Source organism: Neopelma chrysocephalum, unplaced genomic scaffold (assembly GCF_003984885.1).
Source record: "Neopelma chrysocephalum unplaced genomic scaffold, ASM398488v2 Primary Assembly neopelma1_82, whole genome shotgun sequence".
Taxonomy (NCBI): Eukaryota; Metazoa; Chordata; class Aves; order Passeriformes; family Pipridae; genus Neopelma; species Neopelma chrysocephalum.
In genome coordinates, this window is record NW_020897744.1 from 4,669,862 (window position 1) to 4,693,402 (window position 23,541).

A 23,541-nucleotide genomic window follows, 5' to 3' on the forward strand; every position below is an offset into this window, starting at 1 on the left:
AGGGACACCAGAGGAGAATATAAAAGCAATTACTTTCCTTTCTTTTTTTGCTTCCCTGTCTCCCAGACCCTTTCCTAAATGTACTTTGGGACTGTTGCAACCCATCCTTAATAGTGTTGTTTGAAAACTAAATAATATAAATGCTACAGAGACTTGGATTTTTTTAGACAAGGATTAATGCCCTTTTTAAGTACCTGATTAGCTCTGGGTTCCAGATCCTCTATCAAGGGGTGGGAGCACCAGGATTGATTTTTGGCACTGAGGGAAGTACATGGAGGTAGCTTGGTGTTTGTTGTGCATTGGCCAGATGTTTCAGCTGAAAGTGAAACAGGCTAACACAAAACTGTATTTTGTGCTAGTGCTTTTGGAATTCATTATATAATATAGATCTTCCAGAGCTGTTTGTTTCAGATTAACTGAAAACCCAGGAGGATAATAGGAAATGAGTTTAATTTCTGTTTGTAGTTGCCACAATTAGAGAAATAATGGGTGTTCCACTGAATGTATCCCTTTTATTAATAGAAGCTCAGTGTTAGCAAAGTCATGGTAAAGAGCAAATTAGTCTGAAGAGTTTTCTTGTGTGGGCTCCATGATGGGGTCACAGAGAGTTTCTGTTCAAGAAATATGAAGTGTTCTATCCAAATTCAGAACCAAGTTGGTGCCAGAAGTGGGGGAAAGACTGTCTTCCTCTTTTGCTCTTTTCAAGATTCTTTACCAGAATGAGTTAAATAAAGAGAACTAAATAAAAGCTTAGTTGGCTTCCATCAGGGATATTGGGTCTTAGGTTATATCTGCAGTGTCTGCTTTGTGACTGTATCCATGAGAATATACTTCTTTAATAAAAATAAGGGCAAGCAAAGCCAAGAAATAGCGTTCCCTAAAGATACCTGCCAACTTTTGTTCAGTTATTATGGTAGATGTTTTAATATCAGTGCACTGTTCTTTGCCATAGCAACTAGGGATACTCTTCAGGTTGAATTTATTAATCAAGCTAAATATATGTAATCCTTCTTTCAGAGGACCTGAAAAGACAGAATGCAGTGCTGCAGGCAGCCCAGGATGATCTGGGCCAGCTGAGGACCCAGCTGATGGAAGCTCATGCAGAGATGGAGAACATCAAAGCAATAGCGACAGTGTCAGAGACCACCAAGCAGGAGGCCATCGATGAGGTGAAGAGGCAGTGGCAGGAAGAAGTAGCTTCACTACAGGCCATTATGAAAGGTAACAAGCAGGCAAGCTGCTGAAATCAGCCACCTCTTCAGGGATTTGTGCCTGCTTTTGCATGGAATGTGGATGACTGCCTGTCATGGCTTGGGAAACGGGGCTGCAGAAGTGCTGGATGAAGTGCAGCTCCCAAGTGTGTGAAGAGGAGCTTGCTGGTTCTATTCTGTTAACATAAGGATAGAATTTAGAAGGAATCATGGCAATAGCAACTCTCATGTATATGCAAAGCATCTTTGAGGGACTATGAATGTGATACTTGATCCTTCCATGAAGATAGAAGTGTGATGCTTGTAATTTGACAAGTCTGAAAACAGCTTTAGGCTCTCAGCACGATTCTCCTCTTCTGTGTGAACATAGTTCTGCTCTCACACAGCCAGGTGGGCTTTTCCCCAGGCTAGTGACTGCACATGCTGCTCTGGATCAGTCCTGGGTTCTTTTCTTTGTTACATTTGCATGTTGTACAGCTGTTGGCATTTCTGAGACATTTCTGAGTGCAAAGAGCAAAATGCAGGATATAAACTGGGGGCAGACTGTTGCCACAGCTGTCTGTTGTCTTAAAGGTTCACAAACAGGATCACACTACCCTGAGCCCGTTGGCTGTAGGCAGTTCTTCCATCACCTGATTATGCTTTTCACCCAGAAAAGACAAACCTTCATGTATATTGAGTACACAAAAGTCTGTTTATTTATGCTCTGCATAGATACATGAACCTAGATTAAGGCTCGGTTGTGCCAGCTGCTGTCCCTGTGTAAACACAGGCAGCTCCTTACCTGAGGGGGAACTGTTAATCATAGGGAAATTATAGCCATGTGAGAAGTTTTAGTTTCTTTGCATTTTGGAGTAAATAAGTAAGGTTTTGGTGGTTTGGTTGCATGATGTGCTTGGAGGTACAAAATAAGCTGCTAAATGGGATGATAGTCATGTACATTTACACTGCATTTTACAATTACTTTGAAATTAAGAGTTACACAGATTTGAGGGCTTGTTTCTTTGTGTTCTAGTGTTGGTACAAATTGAGATTCAGTTCCTTTGGATTTTTTACTTATGAATTTGGATTTGGGGGCAAGGATCAAAGGGAAGGGAGAGTTCTTGGTTTTCCTGGTTTTGACCAATTATAATAAATCATTGACTGGTTGCAGATGAAGCTCCTAAAGCTCTGTTCTTCAGCTTACATTGAAAATAAGTTTTGCAAATGCTGTTTTATAGAGACTGTTCGTGACTATGAGCTCCAGTATCACCACAGGTTGGAGCAGGAACGAGCTCAGTGGAACCAATACCGGGAGAACGTGGAACGGGAAATTGCCGAGTTGAGACGGCGACTGTCTGAAGGGCAGGAGGAAGAAAACCTGGAAAATGAAATGAAAAAGGTACATTGAAATCTAGTTCTTCAGTTTCTGTTTGAAGACACACTTGTGGTGTTCCACATGAGTTCATTTCCACGCCTGCTGTAACTCCTCAGCTGTTCACACAGGCCTCGTTCTGCCAACTTCCAGCCTTTGTTCATGGAAGTCATCATGACCTGATCCTGCATCTGAATCCATAAGGGTATTGTACCCAATTATGTGGTTTCAGTGAGAGGATTGCTCATGAGAAGATGCCAAAGTTTTGCCTTCAGCTTGTAAAAGCAGGTGGGCTCGTGAAGTCCCTTGTCATAATGTCAAATGAGCTCAAGTAAAACCACCTTCAGATTTTTCTGCATTGTCTGCAGTTTTATAAAACTCCCTTTACACTTTTGCACATATATTCCTTTTCTGAGATCTTAAGAATTTACTGTGCCATCTTTGTGCATCACAGCACTGCTGGCTTCCTGTGAAGTACAGAACTGTGCTGTCACAAAACAACAGGCTCTGGATGATGAAAACTAATTGCCCTGGAGTACATTGTTGTATATACACATATTGTTATAGTTGTTCAAAGATCTGTGACTAAGAAAACTTGATAGAAGTAGATGGAGGTGCCTCGCCTTGAGTTTTATTTTGTCTGTTGAGGTTGAAGATTTGTTGTGTTTCAGGCAGGAAGGAAATTGAACCTGTCATAATAGGTCAATGTTTTGTAATCTTTGTTTATCTTGTTATAAAAACTTGCATTTAAGTGAATTTGTCTTCCCAGTAAGCTTACAGTAGTCTCCAAGTTGTTGTAAGACAATTGGAAAGCAATGAATTAACTTATGTTCAATAAGGGAGCAGACCAACATCTGATAATCTGCCACATCACTGCATTTCCCTGTTTCTGCTGGCTGTCAGCAGCAGAAGTGTAGTATTGAATATCACAAGCATTCCACATAAGAAGCATTTTAGCTATTTGTACTGTGTTGTAGCAAGCAATCAGTGTTAGTGTTGCAAAATGGAATTCTTTTTCTGAGACTTAGGAAGAGATTCTTGACTGTTGCCAATTGCAGTTGCATAATTGCTGCTGCTGTTCAGTGGGACAGCTCTTCATGTAGTCCTGATTTCCAGGGGCAAGAGTCAGGGTGAAGCCTGTTTGCCAGTGTTGTGACAACAGAAGTGCTGCCACTGGAATTGTATGACACAAACTGTTTTTAAGAGAAGGTTTTAGCTTTATTAAGCAAAAAAAGACTTTGGTTGAAGCTGGAAGGAAGGTTCAAAGTGGGACCAATGTGGTGAATCTTGTACAAACAACCCAGTCCTGGCAGTGCAGTCCCAACCAACTGCTAATAAGCATTTTCAGAAAACAATCTCTCTCAAGTGATTCAGATTTTTCATCTGAATTCACTGATCATGTAAGTTGGAGTTGCAAATTGCTGACATGACAGCACAGCTCACCTAAACTCAGTGGCTTTAGTATAGAAGTTTAGCATAGCAGATAAATAGCATTTTCAACTATACCCCTTTCAAAAGTGAAATAAATATCCCTGGTGGTCCTAAAGGAAAAGGTGATCAGTTTATTAATCTCTGATTAATAAAGCTTGGAAAGCTTGCTAGGCCTGTAAAGCAGAGGAACAAGTACTTTATGTAATGGGGGGGAGGGGGAAATCTGGTCTTCAGAGTACAGCTTGAAATAATTGCTTAAACTACTTTGCATGGGGTTTTAATCTTCTTTGTCATTATTAAACCTGTGAGGTTTTTCCTCGGGGAGACTAGGAATTAGATCAGAATTAGGAAAAGGACATTTGATTTTACCTAAAAAACAAACAAGCAAATCCCAAGCCCATAAAAAGCTGTGTTTGGCCAGCAAAATAATGAATATTCACGTGTCAGCAGTCAGTGTGAAAAGAGGAATTTTCTTGATCATTTGGGATGTGCTATTTGAAGACTTGTGATCGATTCCTCCTGCAAAATGGCCTTTCCAGCCAGCAGTGTTCTATTTATCCTCCATCTTCATATGCTCCATTCTAAGGGTGGATTTATTTTATGGAAAAGCAAAGCATGAACTTGAAGAGAGCTTTTAAAAATACCTTCATCTTGTAGCCAGTTCTAAGGAATCCACAAAGGAGTAAAAAAATAAAACAAAGTACTTTTCTCTCCGGGTTACAAGTAGATGCTGTACCAGCAGATAATATATCACATTTCTTAAAACTGTCAGGAAACCATACCATTGTCTGGAATTCTCAATGGGAGCTGAGGTGAGAAGAATGAGCAGAGCAGAGACATGATTGTGAGCCATGTGTTTCTGTCCAGGGCACTGGATAATATCTCTGTTCAGTTGTGTTCAATTTGACTATAAAATTCATTAAACTACGAAGAAAACCCATGAAATTTAATACTGTGCCCACATATTTGCTAACAATTATGCTTATTGTCTGCATGCTTTTTTCCCCTGAAAGAGAAGTTAACAAAAGCATTTATAAATTCTATCAATAGCTCTCTGAATTTTAAGTTAGTTTATTTGGTTGAGGGCACAGATTTGGGGGTTCAGACTTCCAGGGTCCATGTTGTTTGTCCTAATTTGGGAGCACTTGGAGTGGATGGGCAATATTTTGGTGAGTGTCCTGTTTTGAGCTGTATTTATTAGGTGTGACCACTTTACCAGAGCTGTCCCAATCTCTCCTGCAAAGCTGATATTTGGCATTCCTGAGCATCACAGGGAGCATGTCTGGTGGGACACGTGCCCTTGTCTGGAAGCAACTGTTTTGCTCTTCCATGTAAATATATTTCAGGTTGCTAATTTCTATGGAAAAATTCTGTGTTCAATGATTTTTATCATAAAGCAATGATTTCTAAGAAATCTGTGCTGAAAACTTTGTATTATTAATCTCCCTTCCCAAATGAAATAAGGTAAATACCTTGGCCTAGTGATTAACATGCTTAACACTCATCTTTCAGAAAACTTATTGATGATTTATAAAAATCTATTTTCCTGGTGGGTTGTGGTACCAGATAGGTTTGGGTTTTTTTGTTTTTACAGATGCTAAAAGCAATCCACCATAGCAGCAGGTACTTCCATGCAAGTTCTTCTCTGGGAATGACTGGGCTCCCTCTGGATAATGACGTGGTGGGGATGAGTTGCCCACTGGCAAATTTTGGCTACTCTTTTTAAAGCCAGACCTCATTTTCTGGTTCAGGAAAGGATCTGTTTTGCTGTTGGAGCTGTGGTGAATATAAATACTCTTCTTAGCACAGTTGTGTCAAACTCTGAGTAGCAGGAGTCTGCAGAGCAGGTATTTTCCATACAGAGAGAGCAAGAAGGGCCAAACCTCCTGTTCTGAAGTTGTGCTTATTGCTCAGGAGAGGGGAAATTGGAAGGGGAGAGTAATCAGATTTCTGTGAGAGGGTTGACCATAAAATCTGATACACATTAAACTACTTTAGTTGGTAATGATAAAGAACAGTGGAAGAAATTTAGAGGATAAATGCTTTAGTCTTGCTTTAAAGAGAAATTCTCAAATTGTGTCTGTGTGTTTTCCGCTTGTCCCGTTTTTAAGGAACAAACTCAGGTATAATGTTGCCTGGGATTTCTCCAGTCAGGCTTTTGTTCCCCTGAAAGTGGCTTGGGCTCATTTTTAGCATGTTCTCTCCATGGAATCATCTTCATACTGTGGTCTGGAGATCCCTCACAGCATGTTCTGCAGCTGCTGTGCTGGGGGAAGCAGGCTCTGCTGGGGCAGAAGTGGTTTGGCCTCTTGGTTTTTTGATTAAGGAATGAGTAAATATGATCATATGTAAAACCATGGCCTTGGACAGCCAAGTTAGTTTGACAAAATGTTAGAAGGAAATAAACATTTCAAGGATCACACCTCTGGAGGAGTCTGAATAACAGCTTTTAGCACAGGAAATATGATGCTGCGGCACCTCTTGCCACATGTAACAGAATCTTTAAGTAGCATTTTTCAACAGGACAGATACTCTCCTTTTATTAAAAGGCTGAGTGGGAATTTTAACCTCAATTTGGGCATCTCAGTAATTCTTCTTCACCTCCAAATCAGACCCAGTGACCAGCACTCCTTTTGTTAGCAGGTGTCGGCTGTTCTGAGTTCTCAGCTCTGTATCACACTGACCTTTAATATGGATCCTTACAATATGTTGCAACCACAGTGTCAACAAACTTCAGCTCCATTTACCAAGCAGTAAAAGCTGGAGTAATTTTTCTTTAAGTGGAATTTGATACAGTTTTTTTCTTTCCAGTTGGTTGCTGTTCAGAGTCTGGTTTTGCTTTCAGAGAACTTTCTGGCTATTTCTCTGAACTGATGAGTTCCATCATGGACATATTTGTTGCTCTGTGCTCAGTGTTGAACCATGTGAAACCAGACTGGCAGTGAAATATTCCTGCAGTTATCAAGAATAATTAGAAAAGAGCACGTTCAACAGTCCAGAAAATGTTGGGCTATTTTTAGGCTATGTGAGCCAGCTAGAGGTAGCATTAAATGAATGGAAGTGATACAATAAATGAACTATAAAGCACTTTTTGAAGTGGAACTCCTGCTCCCATCTGTTCAGAAATTGTGACCGATGAGTTGCTGGCTGCAAGTGCCAGGTCTGGGGGTGCATGTGACAGTCACATGGCCCTGGTATTGAATTCCCTTCCCTGTGATGTCCCTTGCTTTGCTCACGGATTTTATTGGTACTCCAGCAGTGACAAAATGTAGCAGAAGACAGGAAATGACATGAAAAGGAAAGGAAAGACAGAGCATTTAAGAAATGGGAATGTCAGGGCCACCCTTTGACATGTGCAGTTCTGGATTTGAACACTGAGTGCTATTTCTCATTTTAATTCTCGTGATTTTTACCTGGCTCTTGCTCTTTTTTTTCCCTTTCCTTGTATCAGTCCTTTAATTCTGTTGCCATTTGATCTTTCAGAACTACTTTTTGAAAAAATTGTGGGATTTTTGATAAATTGTCTCTATATATTTTGAAATACTTAGTACAGTTGCACCAAAACATGATGCTACATCAGGAGTAATTTAAAGCTGAAAAATGATCTTCCAAAACAGAATCAAGCTATACTGTGTGTCATTTTGCAGATCCTTTTACTTTTAATTTCCTGAGTAAGCAACTGCATGGCCAGTACCTCACCATGCAGTGCTTTTGGGTTTTTTTATATGTGCTGTGTGGCAGCAGGTTGCAGGACAGTTAGGCCTTTAATAACAGAAAAGTGAAATGCTTAATCCATAAATTTTCTCTCAGGTATCAAGAGTGACAGATTTGCTAACATTCTCTTCTAAAGCAGATATTCCTGGCCTAATCCATACATGGATTTAAAATTTAGTGGCCTTCTGTGAATGAAGTAATATCAACCTGTTGTCACAGAGGTGGCTGCAGAACTAAATAAACAACAGTGGGAGTGAAAGTGGAAGTTCAGTCAGCTTTTTTGGTTGATGTAGAGTTTTTCTCCAAATGTCTCCAATAATGGAAACTGTTGTGGTGAAAACTGTGGTGATGATGTGTTACAATTTATTGCCCCCACTCCAGGCCCAGGAAGATGCTGAGAAGCTGCGTTCGGTTGTGATGCCCATGGAGAAGGAGATTGCAGCCCTCAAGGAGAAACTGGGAGAAGCTGAAGAAAAAATCAAAGAGTTGGAAGCATCCAAGGTGAGGTGGAGCTGTAACTGGGTCCTGTTTATATCCTGCAACATGCTAATTTGGTGCAGCTAAGTCAAATTTTGTAAGAGAGGAAAAGTGTGTATTGTGAAACTCTTCATGCCCCATATATCTTGTCTTCTGTAGCTCAAATGACATATTTAACCTATATATATGTATTTTTCAATCTTTGTTTTGGGGGTTGGCAGTGTGTTTGTGTGTGATCTGTGCTCAGAGTAAATTGCACAGCTTCAGGTCTATAATAGAAGAAACTCCAGAAAAAATACCTGCTTTGCACCTGTCCAGCAGCCTGGCCTTTAGCTTATTGTCACACTTGGAACCACAGAGACTCTGGGAATCATATTTTTCCATCTCAAAGGTTTGAAGGCTGTAGCAGATGGAAGACTTGGTGTCCTGGGGCAGGAGAAGCTGTCCCACTGTCAGTGGCAGTCAGAGCCCAAGGCTGTCCTGAGCTCTGGGCTGGCTCCGGCGCCTCCCGGCCTGTGGTGAGGAAGATGAAGAGCAGCTCTGTGCAGCCAGTTAGGAACTGCCTGGAGGCTTTTGTTTCCTCCAAGATAAAACCTCCTGTGATTTGTGACTCAGCAAACCATAAAACTGAATAGTGCCATAAAGAGATCTTTCACTCTTGTTCCTTGTTCCAAGATGGGATCTGTTTCTCCATCACGTCTGACAGATGTTTAGGTAACCCTGTCTTAAAGGGTCCTCACTGGAGCTTCTTCAGCCTCTGCAGGACTTTGTTAGTTCTTTGTTAGCTTTGCTATTTAAAAAACAAGAAGAAAACAATCTAAATATATTTCTTCAGTACTTCTTGAAATAATTGCTTTTCACTGACAGATTTCCTTTCTTTTTGCAACAGTATTTCATGAGTTGGAATGTTTCTTTTCTTGTCTGTCCCTAAGTTTTCTCTCTTCTTAGGCTCAGTTCAAGCTTGCCCCATAGTCCTGTTTTCTGACTACAGTTATTGCTCTATTTTAAACCATCTCCACATCCTACTTATTTGTTGGCTTATCAGCACTAATTAAGGGATTACTTCTCTGTCTGCTTTCCTGAGATATTTTGCCTCTTTACCATCTCAGTGCTGTTGTGATCCAGCTCTTATAACTGTGATACACTGATAGGTTGTACTTAGCAGAATTTTAATGAGTAATGTGTTCAGAAATAAATACAAGCACTGCTTGCACATTGGTAGTTGAATATTTGCGATTTCTAGAAATAAACTTGCCCTTCAGCACCCGTCCATTACCTGAACTGGCGACACTGTCACTTCTAACAAGAAGGAAATTCCTGAAGGTGTCCCCAGACTGGGATGGTTGATTTTCCCTATTTTTATTCAGGTTAAAGAACTGAACCATTATTTGGAAGCTGAGAAATCATGCAGGACAGACTTGGAGATGTACGTGGCTGTTCTCAACACACAGAAATCAGTCCTGCAGGAAGATGCAGAGAAGCTGCGGAAAGAACTCCATGAAGGTACCTCCCTAATAATAAACCTCTCATTCTTTTTCACTTAAGGATGCAAACCCCAACATAGCTGTCAATTATTTTCTCATCTCTTATTTGAATTGGATTTAAAGAAACTGAGAGGGGGAAGCAGTGTTTTTAAATGTGAAAGGCCTTAAAATGTTTGCTGAAGAGTTGAACGTGGGGTTCTTTTATGACAAACAACAGAGCCATTCATTTTCTCGAGGGATGCTGTTGAATTTCTAAGTTCTTAAAGTATTGTAAGCTTCATTCTTATTATATGTGTCTTATTTGTGTATCATTATGATCATTATTTCCATAATGTAGCGATCTGGCTCCCTGAGGTGTGTCAGTGCTGGTGCTGGAGTAGGTGTGTTAATGGCAGTGCAGAGGAATGAAATCCAGAACCTGCTGCTGAAATAAATAGGGATGTAGGAGACAGCCTTTTGAAACCATCACTACAAAAAATAAGCTGTTAGAACTCATGAATGGAGTTGAGGTGTTAGTCTCCTCATTGGGAAATTGTAAACTGTCAGTAATACATCCCTAATCACAAGCCAAGTTTGGGAATTAAGAAAATGTCTTATTTCGTCCTGAACAGTTATTGAACAGAACCCGACTGTTTGATTAGAACAATAACTGCTTTTATTCACGAAAATGCATCTCTTTGGGAAAGATGTTAAAACAATTCTGGTTCAGAGTGACTCTCTTTCTGCACAGTTTGCCACCTCTTAGAGCAAGAGAGGCAGCAGCACAACCAGTTGAAACACACGTGGCAAAAAGCCAACGACCAGTTCCTGGAGTCTCAGCGTTTGCTGATGAGGGACATGCAGAGGATGGAGATCGTCCTGACCTCAGAGCAGCTCCGACAGGTGGAAGAACTGAAAAAAAAGGATCAGGTTACTGGCTGCTTCCCTCTTTTCCTTTTTGTTGTTTGGGATGCTGTAGGTTGAATGTGGTGTAACAGGTATGGAAATCACGTGTTGGAGACAAGCGTGTTAATACTTCAAAAATCGAGAGCTGACGGTTTGAACAGGAATCTTCTGACAGTTTTATAACAGAAACTCTCCAGTATTTTAATATTAATGCATACAGTAACTTTAAAAGTAATGTTGCCAATAGTTAAATAGGTAATAATATCCAGAAATTAATCTTGAAGGAAGAAACAGTCATGTGTGAGGCGAAACAACTGGTTTAAGGATGTCAGGACAGCAAGTTTCACTTCTTTCTAGGTTTTTCCAGTCAAATACATATCTTAGGTGTAAATTAAGACCTTGGTTTTAAATTATCTTATACAAATGATTGTACATACTTCATGACTTAATGATCTATGATGTCTTTCTTTGGATTCTTTTTCCTTATATTCCCTTGTTTAGAGTGATCAAGGCACTTGCTCTTTTCACACTTCTAGAGTTCATGCTTGTAAATGGCTGTTAATGGGCCTTTAGGGATGCAAATATATATATAATATATTCTGTACAACAGCCAGTGTAGCAGCTAGTTTTGTTCCTTATTTGATAATCCCTATAATAAGAACTTTGACCTAGGTAACATATTCTTTGAATAAAATTATTCTAAAACATGAATCGGCCACTAAGCTTGGAAAGTAGGTTCTCATTTAAGTCAGTTTGGGTGCCTTGTGAAAAGAACACTAAATTTTTTAACTAAAAGAATATTTATGTGATAAACACTGGGGTTTTTAACCAAAATAATATTTTCCAGTGTCTTTTTTTGTAGCTTAGTTTATCATGAAAGCTGATGTCATGACTACTGTGGCAAAATTGAATCCCATTTTATTTGTATTCTCTGTTGACCACTGATTTCTAGGAAGAAGATGATCAGCAAAGGCTTAGCAAGACAAAGGAAGAGAAGCAGAAAGATTCAGATGATGAAACAAAAGCTTCATGTTCTCTGGCCCCTGAGGAAACCCTTACCCAGCTCTCTAATGAAGAGGTAAAACCATTGGATCTTTCACTTGCGCGTTCCTCAGGGTGCTCATTGCAAATGCAAGTGCAAAGTTAGTGTCCTTTATTCTCTGTAGTTTCTAATTCTTATTAAGCAATAAAAAACTCCTTGGAGGTGCACTTGAATATATAACTTCTAATAAAGATTGGAAGACAACCCTGCACAATCCTGAGAGGTGCCATTAAAAATGGTAATTTACATTTGCATTCTGGATGTGAACTGCTGTCACATTTTCTTGGGCTTTATAACCATGTTCTAACACACCTAAATATTCAGAATTAAACCAATTATATCTGAACATTCAGCAAGTGGTATTGTGGCTACTTTACTAACCTACTTGTTGAATTCTGTACTTACCATTTCACAGGGTCCATTTTGATTTTGTAAGTCAAAATGAGGAAAAATTAATAAAAACCCACTAAGTTTTTGTGCTACAGAAGCTTATTTAAGCTTCAGGAGACTTGAGAATTTCCAGAGTGAGCCAGTATTTTGCCTGGTTTATTTATTCTTTTCAAAGGGAAAAAACCTGTATACTTCTAGAGTCTGCTCTTAATTTTTATCAAGGATTTATAACAGTTCAGAATGCAGAAATAGCATCTAAATGTAGCTGAGATCCAGTTCTACCCTTCATCCTACAGTCAGGACACAACTTTCTGTTACAACTCCTGTGTGTGAACTGACCCTTCTGTACCCAGATATGCAAATGAGACACATTGGTGGTGAACAAAAATTTATCTTGTGATGTTTTCTTTAATCTCAGTTCCTTGGATATTCCTTAGTCCCTTAATCACAAACATATGTACAATTCCTAGAATTAAATATAGTGGCAAATTTTACATTTTGAGAAAGGGCTTAGTTTCCAGAGTGTTTTGGTTTTCTATGTGTCCTTGGTTTTGTTGTTATTTATGACCTTTTTAACTGTACAGAGTATGTTTGATGTGTGGTAATGAATCATATTATCCATCATGTCCTTACATGTCATAATTTGAGTTCTGAGCCCTTCTCTGTGGGGCACTTTGCAATACAAACAGATGATTTGTTGATCTTTTTTTGGTTATCACCAAACATTTGTTGTCTGAAGATACAGTTTTATATAAGCCTGTATTCTCTTGACATTTTTATTATGAACTTGAACTCATATATATAAATGCAAATAAAAATATTATTGCCTAAAAACGATTAAAACAAGGCATTTACAACAGTCATAATCCAGTAGTGCATAATATATATATATATTATAGGTTATAAGCACCTATATGAAGTGCCAGCAGCCTGCTGGTGTCTGCTGGACCTATTTCAGAAGTGATAATTTTTCTCAAGAGGCTGGTTTTCAGTGTTATTTTCTTCCTGTGTCTAATGGCAAAGCAGAAGTGCATAATATATTGGAAGGTATTTTGAAAGCAGTCATATGCTTTTTAAATAAAGGCTTGCTGCTCTCTTTTCAGTGCTACAAAAAATAAAAATAGATCAAGAGACTTAATGTGCCTCAGACACATCACAGGACAGTTTGTGTGACTTTTGGTGCTGGCCTTCCCCAGGATACCCTTCTGTTCAAGCCCAGCCTTTTGCCTTTTCATTTTATTTTATGTACAAATAATCTTGTGAAGAAAATATTTCAGTATTTTGTGAGACGCTCAGAGCAGAAGAAAGGAACAGAACATCAACATTCACTTGTCAGTACAGAGTAGATTCTAAGAATATCATTCTGTATTTTATCTTTTTGTTAATATAAAGTTTTTTGGTTTATGAAAGACTTGTGAATTTACTAGTGAAGATGGAGTATTTGCCTTCTGTTGTATAGGTTACAGTTGTAGAAGGGATATTGCAAGTTTATCTCTTTAGGGGAAGAAACATCTTGTTTCAGATATTGGAAGATGGAAGGTGACTGTGTCCTTGCTTGTCTGGCAGGAAGACAAATTCCTACAAAAGCATTTTGTTAACAAAGACTCTTTTTTACTTGTTTTATTTGGTTTTTTTAATTCTAGCTGGCACATTGCAGTTCTCTGTCTTTTCCTCTGCCATCTTAAGCTCAGTGATCAGATGTTCCTGCCAAAGCCAATTTAAATTTGCCTTTACCATGTCTGATATTGGTGTCCAGCATTCCTCTTGTACATTACCAAGATGGAATATGTAATTTTTCTTCCTTGTTTTCCCATCCCAGGTGCAGGTGAACAGCACCCATGGCTCAGTCCATTCCCTGGATGCAGACTTGCTTCTTTCTTCTGGAGAGTCCTTCAATAAATCAGACACTGATATGTTTAAAGATGGACTAAGGAGAGCACAGTCAACAGACAGTCTGGGGACATCTGGGTCTTTACAGTCCAAAGCTTTAGGATACAACAACAAAGCAAAATCTGCTGGGAACCTGGACGAGTCGGATTTCGGGCCACTCGTCGGAGCGGATTCAGTGTCTGAGAACTTTGATACGGCTTCCCTTGGATCTCTGCAAATGCCAAGTGGGTTCATGTTAACCAAAGATCAGGAAAAAGCAATCAAAGCTATGACACCAGAGCAAGAAGAGACTGCTTCCCTTCTTTCCAGTGTCACCCAGGGCGTGGAGAGTGCTTATGTGTCTCCCAGTGGGTATCGCTTGGTGAGCGAGACCGAGTGGAACCTGCTGCAGAAGGAGGTGAGTCCCCGCTGCTGCTGTCACTGCCCTGCCAGGGCAAAGCTCTGCCTCCTTTGCTGTGCACACAGCCAGGTGTGAAAGGAGAGAGCAGGACACCATAACCTGCTCCCTTTGTTTCAGCATCACTGTAATAACAGCTGCTCTTCCTAAATGCCTTGGAAGCCACAGCCAGCAGCACTCCCCGAGGGCTCCAGGGTGGAAATGAAGCTCTTTGAAAGCATGATCACAGAGTCACAGAATGGGTTGGGTTGGAAGGGACCTTAAAGACCACCCAGTCCCACCCCCTGCCATGGGCAGGGACACCTTCCACTAGCCCAGGTTGCTCCAAGCCCCATCCAACCTGGCCTGGAACACTTCCAGGGATGAGGCAGCCACAGTTTCTCTGGGCAAGAGCCATAAGCAGCTCTTCACTTTTCCCTCTTGGAAGGCTTCTGTAGGTAAAGCACATTGGATGTGAACAGTGTTACCTGGCTCTGCTCGTGGCACAGTCACCTTTACTAAACACAGGGTGGTTTGCACTTCGGGGAGGGTCTGGCAGGGCTGGCTGTTGATCTCACGATTGTGTGAGAGGGTGAAAAAAGATGGGAGAACTCCAAGAAAAGGAGAAAATGTTAACCAAATGTTAACCAAAACTAAGGAAAGAGTGTTATAGTGGAACTGGAGATGACCTGGAAGGAGCAAAGCTAACAGCACTGCTGTGTGTGCCAGGGGCTTTTGCTGAGGGTTCTGCATGGAGTGCAATTTGGAAATGAGCATCCAAAATATACATAACACACAAAGCTACCACAGAGGGAGCTTCAGGAAATTTTTAGGCACTTGCATCATCAGAAACCCGTTTCTGAGAGCGACAAACAGCAGATTAGACTAAGCCCTGTGCCAGTTTCAGTGTGGATGACCAAGGAAATTGTTGCTTCTGGGTGTTCTGCCTCTCCGGTTTTCAGCAGCTTTATGTGATGCCAGTTCAAAGCTTCCATTTGGTTCCTTGATGAAAAGGGGTTCCTGTGGTTACTCTTTCAGAGGAAGAGAGGCCAAGGAGCAGCACTTTAAGGGGAAGAAAAGGAAGGATGGGGGAACATAACAATCCATAATGGGTGGAAAAGAGGAAAAGATGGGAGTAAATAAAAGGAATGTAAGAATGCAGGGAAGAAGAGGCCAGATAAAGGACAGATGAAATGAAGAACTAATGATATTTTTATTTCCTTAACTTGTTCAAATTAAGTGCAAATCATTACTTGAGAGGTCTCTCCAAACCTGTTGCAAAGTTGCATTTTTATTGTTGTTTTCCTGCTGATTTGCTGTGTCTGGAGAAATGACAGCATCCTGATCTCAGAGCTGAGTTAAATCCCCTACTCTTAAGTATTTCCTTGCCCTGTTGCCATTCTGATGATGCTTTACTCCAACCCTTTCTTAGAATTCTGAGCAGAAATGTGCTGCTTCCCACGTGTTTCTGGAGGCAGGAGCACAGGCTGGGTGTGTGGATGCCACTCAGTGTGGGTGGGACATGGAGCAGCAAATACAAACACAGTTTCAGCTCAAACCTGACTTGCAGCTGAACCTTTGATAGAACTTCCATTTGTCCCTTTGGCCAAAACCCATTACAGTTCCAAACTGGCAGCAGGTTTACTCTTTGTTTCCCTGCTGCACACTTTTATTTTCTTCTCTCCTGTTTGGTTTCTTTGTGTCAAAAGGACACACTGAGTGACTTGATGAGCTCTTCCATGTCATGGGTTATTGCATTTGTGCTGAGAGTGGGACTCAAGCCGGGAAAAGCTGATATCCCACAGCTGATTCACGTTATCCTTTCCTTTTAGAACAACTTAATCTGGCCATTACACCATTCTGCCACTGTCTCTTACCTGTAATATTTTGTGATCACACAGCACACCTGAGAGTGTGTGGCATTCCTGCATTCCTTGAAGACTTCCATGGCCTTTCTGGCAGGTGATAACTGTGTGTTCTGCAGGTGCAGAATGCAGGGAACAAGCTGGGCAGGCGCTGTGATATGTGCTCCAACTATGAGAAGCAGTTGCAAGGCATCCAGATCCAGGAGGCTGAGACAAGAGACCAGGTGGGATTTCTCTTCTTGCTTTAGAAAGTTGTTTTTTTTTTTTTGCAGCTGTTTGAAGTGCTGAAGATGCAACAATGAGCCATTCTTTGGTTTTAATTGAGCAATGTCAACACACTTAAAATCTAGATCACTTGTGACATTTCATTGAAATAATCTGATTTGTTATTAGTGTGTGGTCATGAGCACCAATGTGTACATATTTCTGAAGGATTCACCTCCAAGAACCACTTTATCTGGTGCTATGAGACCATACAGTAAAGGCACTGTTCTATAAAAAGTGTTCTGCCCCTGCTGAAGTCAGTATCTTTCATAATTTATATTTTAAAATGCTTGTCATGCATTAAATTCTATTATCTTTGATACTGGAAGAACTGTTAACAGCAAAGGACCTCATCCTAAGAGCATCAAATGACTGTAGGGTCTTGGAGGATCTTTGTTTCCTGTCATCTACTGAAGAACAGTTTTCAGATGAGTCACATTCTGCTTTGAAATAAGTGATTGAAGTCACTACATGGCAATGGGCCAGAGCAGCCTGGTGTCCCATGTTTCCTCAGAGGGATAATCTGTGCTGGAGGGTGTTTCAGAAGAACAACAAAGGATCTTCTGGGTTGCTGGACTTGGTTTTGTGGTTTGGGGGTGTGTTGTGGTTCAAGAAATAAATGCTCCCCAAGAGAATGGAAAATGAAATGATTTTGTTGTGCCAACCCAGGTGAAAAAGCTGCAGGTGATGCTGAGGCAGGCGAATGACCAGCTGGAAAAGACAATGAAGGAGAAACAGGAATTGGAGGATTACATGAAACAAAGTGCTGAAGACTCCTCTAATCAGGTACAAGCCTTTGGTGATAGAGATGGTGGGAATATTGTTCTTCAGAAGGATGGAACGAGAACTCATCTTCTCTTAGCCACAGAGGGACTATTGACTCTAGAGGCAACACAAATGAGAATTTTTAGGGTTAGTTTTGCTCCACCTCAGTCTGCACAGTTTCTAGATAAATTTAACATGTCTCTGATATCATGCTGCCAAATTTTGACATTAAAATATCAACTCTAATCTTAAAATCCGTTACAGAGTGATAATAGGAATTCGAGTAGTGTTTGAGTTTGGAAGTGACCTGTGTATGAGATGACCCAAACATGCTCTTAATTAAGTAATGCTTAATCTTACTGTTACCTTGTGTTGTTGTAGAGTAACTTAGAAGTTATTGTTTTTGTAAAAAACCAATAAAAGTAAAGTTTTTAAGGTGAATGCTTTCAGAAAAAGGTATAAAAATTACCTTAAAAATGCTGAAAACTTAGGAAAAAACCTCTGCAGCTTCCTTTTAGTGCTTGTGAACTGGCTTACTGTTAAATTTGATTAGAATTAACAGTTTATTTGTTGCTTAGAGTTTGGTAAATAGAATATAAGTGTATTATTGGGATAGAAGCATAGCATCTCTCCTTATTGCCTTGAGCTGCACTCCTCTTTTACTGAACGAGGAATTAACAGCATAAACTTCAGGGGATTAGTTTGAAATGTCAAAGTATTTATTACTAATAACAGGCAAGAGAACTTTGGGGGTTATTTCTTCTTCAAAATCTGTTTCATGCTTTATTTCTAACATGTCTGTGTGGGTTTTCTTTTTTTTCAGATCTCCCTGCTTATGGCCAAGTGTCAGAAGTCAGAGAACTTCCTCAGTGAACTGCAGCAGGCGTTTCTGCAGGCCAAGAGGAGTGTCCAGGAGCAAATGGTAAGGCAGGTTAAACCCAAAAATCCTTGGCCAGCCCTGTCTGACCCTTGGAGCTCAATATGTTTGTAAAAGAACTGAGCATCTTAACTTGTAAAGAGACTGGTCAAATGAGCTGTGATGGCAAGTGCTGGACCTGGGACAGTTTGTGTCAGTCTGTCAGACTGTTCATGCATGTTCATGTGTATGGAGATCCCTAGGCAACATTTTTTCCCCTTATTCATTATCTACATTTCATGCCCCTTTAGTATCTTAATTTTACCTCAAGTCTGAAGAGAGTAGAATTTCTCCATGCAGTTTTTCAGGATTCATCACAAGCACCATCACTAGTGAATATTTCCTTGAGTTTTAGAGATGAATGCTCAGTGTTTTTACAGGTCAGACTTAAAATGTCAGCCTTAACACCCAGAAGAGATATGGATGGGAACTTAATTTTCTTAAACTATTTTTGAGCATCTTGTTGGAATTAAGCCAAAGAATAGGAATAGGACCTCGTGTTCTAGAACTAAGCTTGACTTCCTTAGAGCAATTAGTTCACTCCTGTGTTAGAATCAAGGTGGTTCTTTTTTCCTCCCTGGCACAGCATTTCTGGGGGACTAAGAGAAGTCCTCCTCATGAATCCCAATATTGCGTTTCTGGGGTTGTCTGTAGGACATCAGGGCATTGCTTGCAGAGATGTTCTGTGGGAGAGCATGTCTGAGGAGGTGCAGGAAATCCAGAAAATATATTAATCTGAGTCTGCTTTTCATGTTGCCCACCCATGGCCAAGCTCCTGTCAGAGCTCAAGTCCCTGATTCCCCATACCAAAGCAACCATTCCTCTTGGAAAAGTTCACTGATGTGTTTTCCTTTTATAATGCAGGCAGAGCATGTCCTCTTAATCCTTTTTCTTTAGAAGGGATCATCTGTTTTGATGTTCCCCTCAGACAACAGTGGGAGGCAGACACCTACCATGGAAAGTTTCAGGAGAAGTGCTTCAGGTTTTTTAATAACCTGCTCTTACAGCTGAGTGCTGTAATTTTAATAAACACTTTAATAAACATCACACTGCCAGTTCCTGAAACCACATGTGATTCCCCCACTCCTACCCCTCCATGAGCACAGCCAGTTAATGGATAAATACAGAAGAAAAGTGGGAGACTGAGCAAGGCTGTATTTATCACTTGCTTCCTCCTCTCTGCCTGTATAGTTAAAGTTGATCTTGCCTTTATTCCTGGTGCACAGGCCAGGCAAGAGGCTCATGTTGATCCACACCATCATTTTGTTTCCCTTCTTTACAAAGAAAATCAGTTCCCCAGGCTTTTGAAAGCATTTGCTGCTGATAGTAAATGGAGCAGAAGAGATCTGAGCATGACCCTAAGTGAGAATTTATGCTTTTCTTTGCACTGGAGGCTGTCCTGACACAGTCAAGGGAGCAGGTTTCAGAAGAGTTGGTGAGACTGCAAAAAGATAATGAAAGTCTTCAAGGAAAGCACAGCTTGCACGTGTCTTTACAGCAGGCTGAAGATTTCATCCTACCAGAAGCAGCAGAGGTAAAACATTTTTCACTCACTGACACGAAAAATGCATGTGACTGGATCTCACTGGAATATTGTTCTTTATCACAAAGCTGTCTCAGATAGCACAATGAACAATAATTGGGATTTTAACCCTTTAAGTCTGTGATGTACAAAACCAGCAGCCTAATCCCACTATGCCATTGGTGTAGCTCATGATGGGGATAAATGATAATAAAATGAGTCACCTGTGGCCTGATGGCTGCTCTGTTGTCAGTGGAGTGTGGGTTTAGCCCAGTTCAGCCAGTTTAAGCTGTGTTTGGCAACTGGGCACACAAGTGTTCAGTCACCAGGGCTCCAGTGCATTGATTCAATAAGTCAAGCAAAGTCAGTCACTCCTGTCCAGTTAAGACCAGTAACAATCCTGAGCCTTGAATAATGATAAACCCTATCAGCCCTTCCATGGAATAATGATAAACCTTATCAGCCCTTTCATGGCCACTCCCTTTGGTCAAGATTAAAAGACTGGGGGAGGTGAAGGGCAGGGAGAGCATCATAATAAGCCTGTGGGGACACGAACCTTCACATGTTCTTCGTTTCCTGTGGCCAAAAAAACTTGGATTTTTAATCTAATATCTTGAAAGATGCAGGGTCTGGTATGATGGGAGAGACCTCAGGGCAGCATAGCTTTATTTTTGGTTTGGGTGCTGATAAATACAATGCTGTGGGTGCTAAAGTTCCTAACACACATATTTCCTCATCCAGGAGCTCCGTGAGCTGATTCTGAAGTACCGTGAAGACATCATTAGTGTGAGGACAGCAGCAGATCACCTCGAGGAGAAGCTCAAGGCTGAGATTTTATTCTTGAAAGAACAGATTCAGGCTGAACAATATTTGAAAGAAAATATAGAAGAAACCCTCCAGCTGGAAATAGAGAATTGCAAAGAGGAAATAGGTGAGGCAAGGGTGAAAGAATCTCAAAATAGGAATATTAGAAATTCATGAGATGCACAAAGACTTGATTTTGTGATGAGTTGACTTATCTGAATTCTAAATACTGGCCACTTTTGATAGCAGATACACCAAACTGTGCTTCTGAAAACAAAAGTACAATCTTTTGTACTTGTTTGCTTTTGAGGTACCTTTGATGTAACACAGGCTTAAATCCTCCTTTAAATATTAATGGAAGTAAACAGGGTGTGAATAATTTCCTGTGTTTCTTGCATTTAAGCTTTAATACTCTTTGTTTTTCAGCTTCCATTTCCAGTTTAAAAGCTGAACTGGAAAGAATAAAAGTGGAAAAAGAACAGGTAAGGAGCCCTTTCACTGTGGGATTTTTGGTTTTGTTTTGTTGTTTTTTTTTTTTAAACAAAGGGTTCTTTTTTTCTGTATTGATGCCAGTGTAGGACTGGGACACATTCATAGTTCTGTTCCTTAGAAGGTGCTTGGTCTGTTTATTAATCTGTAACCTAAATATTGGGTTAACTAATTCCTAACTAATACAAGGCTACTTAGTACTAACCTAAATGTTGTGTTTGAACATTTCTCTCCAGCTCCAAAAAGAAATAAGTGGAGAGAAAGATGTTATTTCAGGTATTTTCTTTATCCCTAGAAGAGGTTATTTAGGTGTATTTCTGAGGCCCAGAAAGATACTTAGGCTGTGCTTTCTTATGGAGGGACTGTGGGAAGATAGAAATGTTGGGAGCTTTATTTAATAACTTTTTTTTTTTAATTATTATTATATAGTTGGAAAGTTCTTCACAGGAAAACCTGCAGCAGCTGGAGAGTCTGCAGGAAGCAAAGAACATTCTAGAAGAACAGCTGAAGAAGGAGACTGCAGCAAAGGTAGCTGTGATGGCTGGGTGTGGGGCGTACCTGCATCTTTTATGCTGGTCAGCTGTGGCCAGAAAATGTGTCACTACATAAGAATTAAAAAAAAGAAGCTTTTGAATGTTGGTAAAAAAAACTGGCAGAGAAACAGTGTCCCCTGGGTGTGGGTTAAATCCTCACCCCAATCCCTTTGCACTTGGGTTTATAAAGTAGTGGGGCTGAATTGCCCCATCACCCTCATTTTGGTTTTTTTTCCTTCCCCCGAATACTTTTCTGTCTAAAACTCACCACAGTTGTATTTTCAGCAGCAGGTTACTACCCTTATCTATGAACATATTTCATTAAAACTTAGAACTCTACCTTGGTATTTTTAGATCCCTGGTCACTCCTGTTAACAGCCACTGGGCTTTTTCACTCTTTTACCAGCCTAATGACATTTGTTACTGGGTTTTAGTGGATATCAGCCCCTGATTTTGCAGTTGGGAATACTGAGGTGTGGAAAGACTGGTTTAATGTGTTGCCAGGGCTCTGAGAATCCCCTGCTGCTTTGCTCTGCTGTCACTCTTTAATCAGTTTATGCAAGCTTCTACTTTTTTTATCCAGTTTAAGCATGGCATAAAGAGTCTTTTTCCTCTCCAGGCCAACCTGGAGCAGCTGGTGTTTGAAGAGAAGAACAAAGCCCAGCGTTTGCAGACTGAATTAGATGTCAGTGAGCAAGTGCAGAGAGATTTTGTAAAGCTTTCTCAGACACTTCAGGTAAGGAAAGTGTGATCAGTGTGTGAGGTGTTACTTTAGTTTCATTATTTCTGTGTAAAATAAGAAGTAGCAGTTGTAATTTTCTCACGTTGGTCTTTATGGACTATTTTAAAAGTTGGTAGTATAATAAACCGATCAGGTATTCCTAGTATGATGTTATTACTAAAACCTATTGGGATTTTATTCTGATTACTCAATTCCAGCTGATTCTGAGCAGCAAAGATACACAATTATTGTGCTCAAAAGATCTGTAAAGAACCATAAAGGATGGGGTTTAGACCCATGTTTTTCATTTTCCATGTCCTGATAGTAATGATAGTAAATCATTAGGGTGCAAATATTTGAGGACAAAGGAAAGAACTTGCACTGTTTGATATGAATCTATGAAAGGGATCTTTGTGTTAGAGTTACTGCTTTGTTTATACCATCTGAAAGTCTTATCCTTGCTGTTGTCACTGTTGCTTTCCTTGTATTCCCTCCAAAAAGTGGAAGCTGTGGTGGATGATGAGATGCCAAAGGTGGCTGGAGGAAGGAGTTTTGTCAGGGATGTTCACGGAGGCCAGTTGTGGTTTGCCAGGCTGTTCTGTTGCTGTGAACTGGAGAGAGCATGAAGGGACCTGCAGTTTGTGTTTGCAGAGTCACTGACTATCCCTCAGGAAGCCAAGGCTGGGCTGGTCTCCCCCTCAGGGTCTGTGTTTGGAGAATTTGCCCCCCCTTTATGCTCCAGCACAGAGGAGGTGCTGAATTTCAGCCCCATCTCCTCGGAGTCCTTGGCCAGGCTGCTCAGAATGAAAAATACAGATTTTTGAATCAAGCATTCAGGTTTATTTAGAAAACTAAAACCAGAATATGGGAGGTTGTTTACTAGACAGAGTTTAGCTGGATGGACAATAGAGATCTGTCCTCTCTTGTTCTGGCTGTGTCTGGAGGAGGAGTGGGCAGGACAAAGGAGATTATTGAATTGTCCTGGCTTGGGAAGTTGCTTCTTGTTTGTCATCATCCTCTCTTTTTTAATTTATTGATTTCAAAGCACTGCAGTTCTTATGGCAAACATATCCACCACTTTGAAGGTGTGTGGTGGACTCTTCCAGATCTTGCAGGTAGTTTAGTAAAACTTCAGGATGAGCTCAGGAAGAGCTGTAGCTCTGCATTTGGTGTTTTCTCTCTGCCCTAAGCACTTATTGCACATCAGTGTCTCAGCAGTTTGTGGTTCCAGTTTTAAACAATGGCCTGTGCCATCCCCACTATACCTGGCACAGGATCTGCTGTGTGAGATTGCCACTGAATGAGGATTGGGGTTTATTGGCAGGATTATTCCCTTCCCTGGCCTTGACAGTGGAGAGATGGGCAAGTACCCCTCATGTGAGGGGTCCCCTGGCCAAATTAGGAATCA

The 23,541-nt window shown here is 40.5% G+C and overlaps 1 protein-coding gene across 3 annotated transcripts in view; it reads left to right on the plus strand.

Annotated features, from left to right (window-relative positions):
- Positions 1-23,541, plus strand: part of RABEP1 (rabaptin, RAB GTPase binding effector protein 1) — a 46,892-nt gene that overhangs the window by 18,849 nt on the left and 4,502 nt on the right. For all 3 annotated transcript variants that reach the window (XM_027690950.1, XM_027690951.1, XM_027690949.1), the window contains exons 3-17: positions 1,018-1,221; positions 2,432-2,592; positions 8,092-8,211; positions 9,555-9,690; positions 10,402-10,580; positions 11,509-11,634; positions 13,808-14,275; positions 16,239-16,343; positions 17,053-17,169; positions 17,972-18,070; positions 19,458-19,598; positions 20,328-20,517; positions 20,817-20,872; positions 21,309-21,407; positions 22,032-22,148. In XM_027690950.1, coding sequence (XP_027546751.1) covers positions 1,018-1,221; positions 2,432-2,592; positions 8,092-8,211; positions 9,555-9,690; positions 10,402-10,580; positions 11,509-11,634; positions 13,808-14,275; positions 16,239-16,343; positions 17,053-17,169; positions 17,972-18,070; positions 19,458-19,598; positions 20,328-20,517; positions 20,817-20,872; positions 21,309-21,407; positions 22,032-22,148 — 2,318 coding nt within the window. The remainder of the gene's footprint in view (positions 1-1,017; positions 1,222-2,431; positions 2,593-8,091; positions 8,212-9,554; positions 9,691-10,401; positions 10,581-11,508; positions 11,635-13,807; positions 14,276-16,238; positions 16,344-17,052; positions 17,170-17,971; positions 18,071-19,457; positions 19,599-20,327; positions 20,518-20,816; positions 20,873-21,308; positions 21,408-22,031; positions 22,149-23,541) is intronic.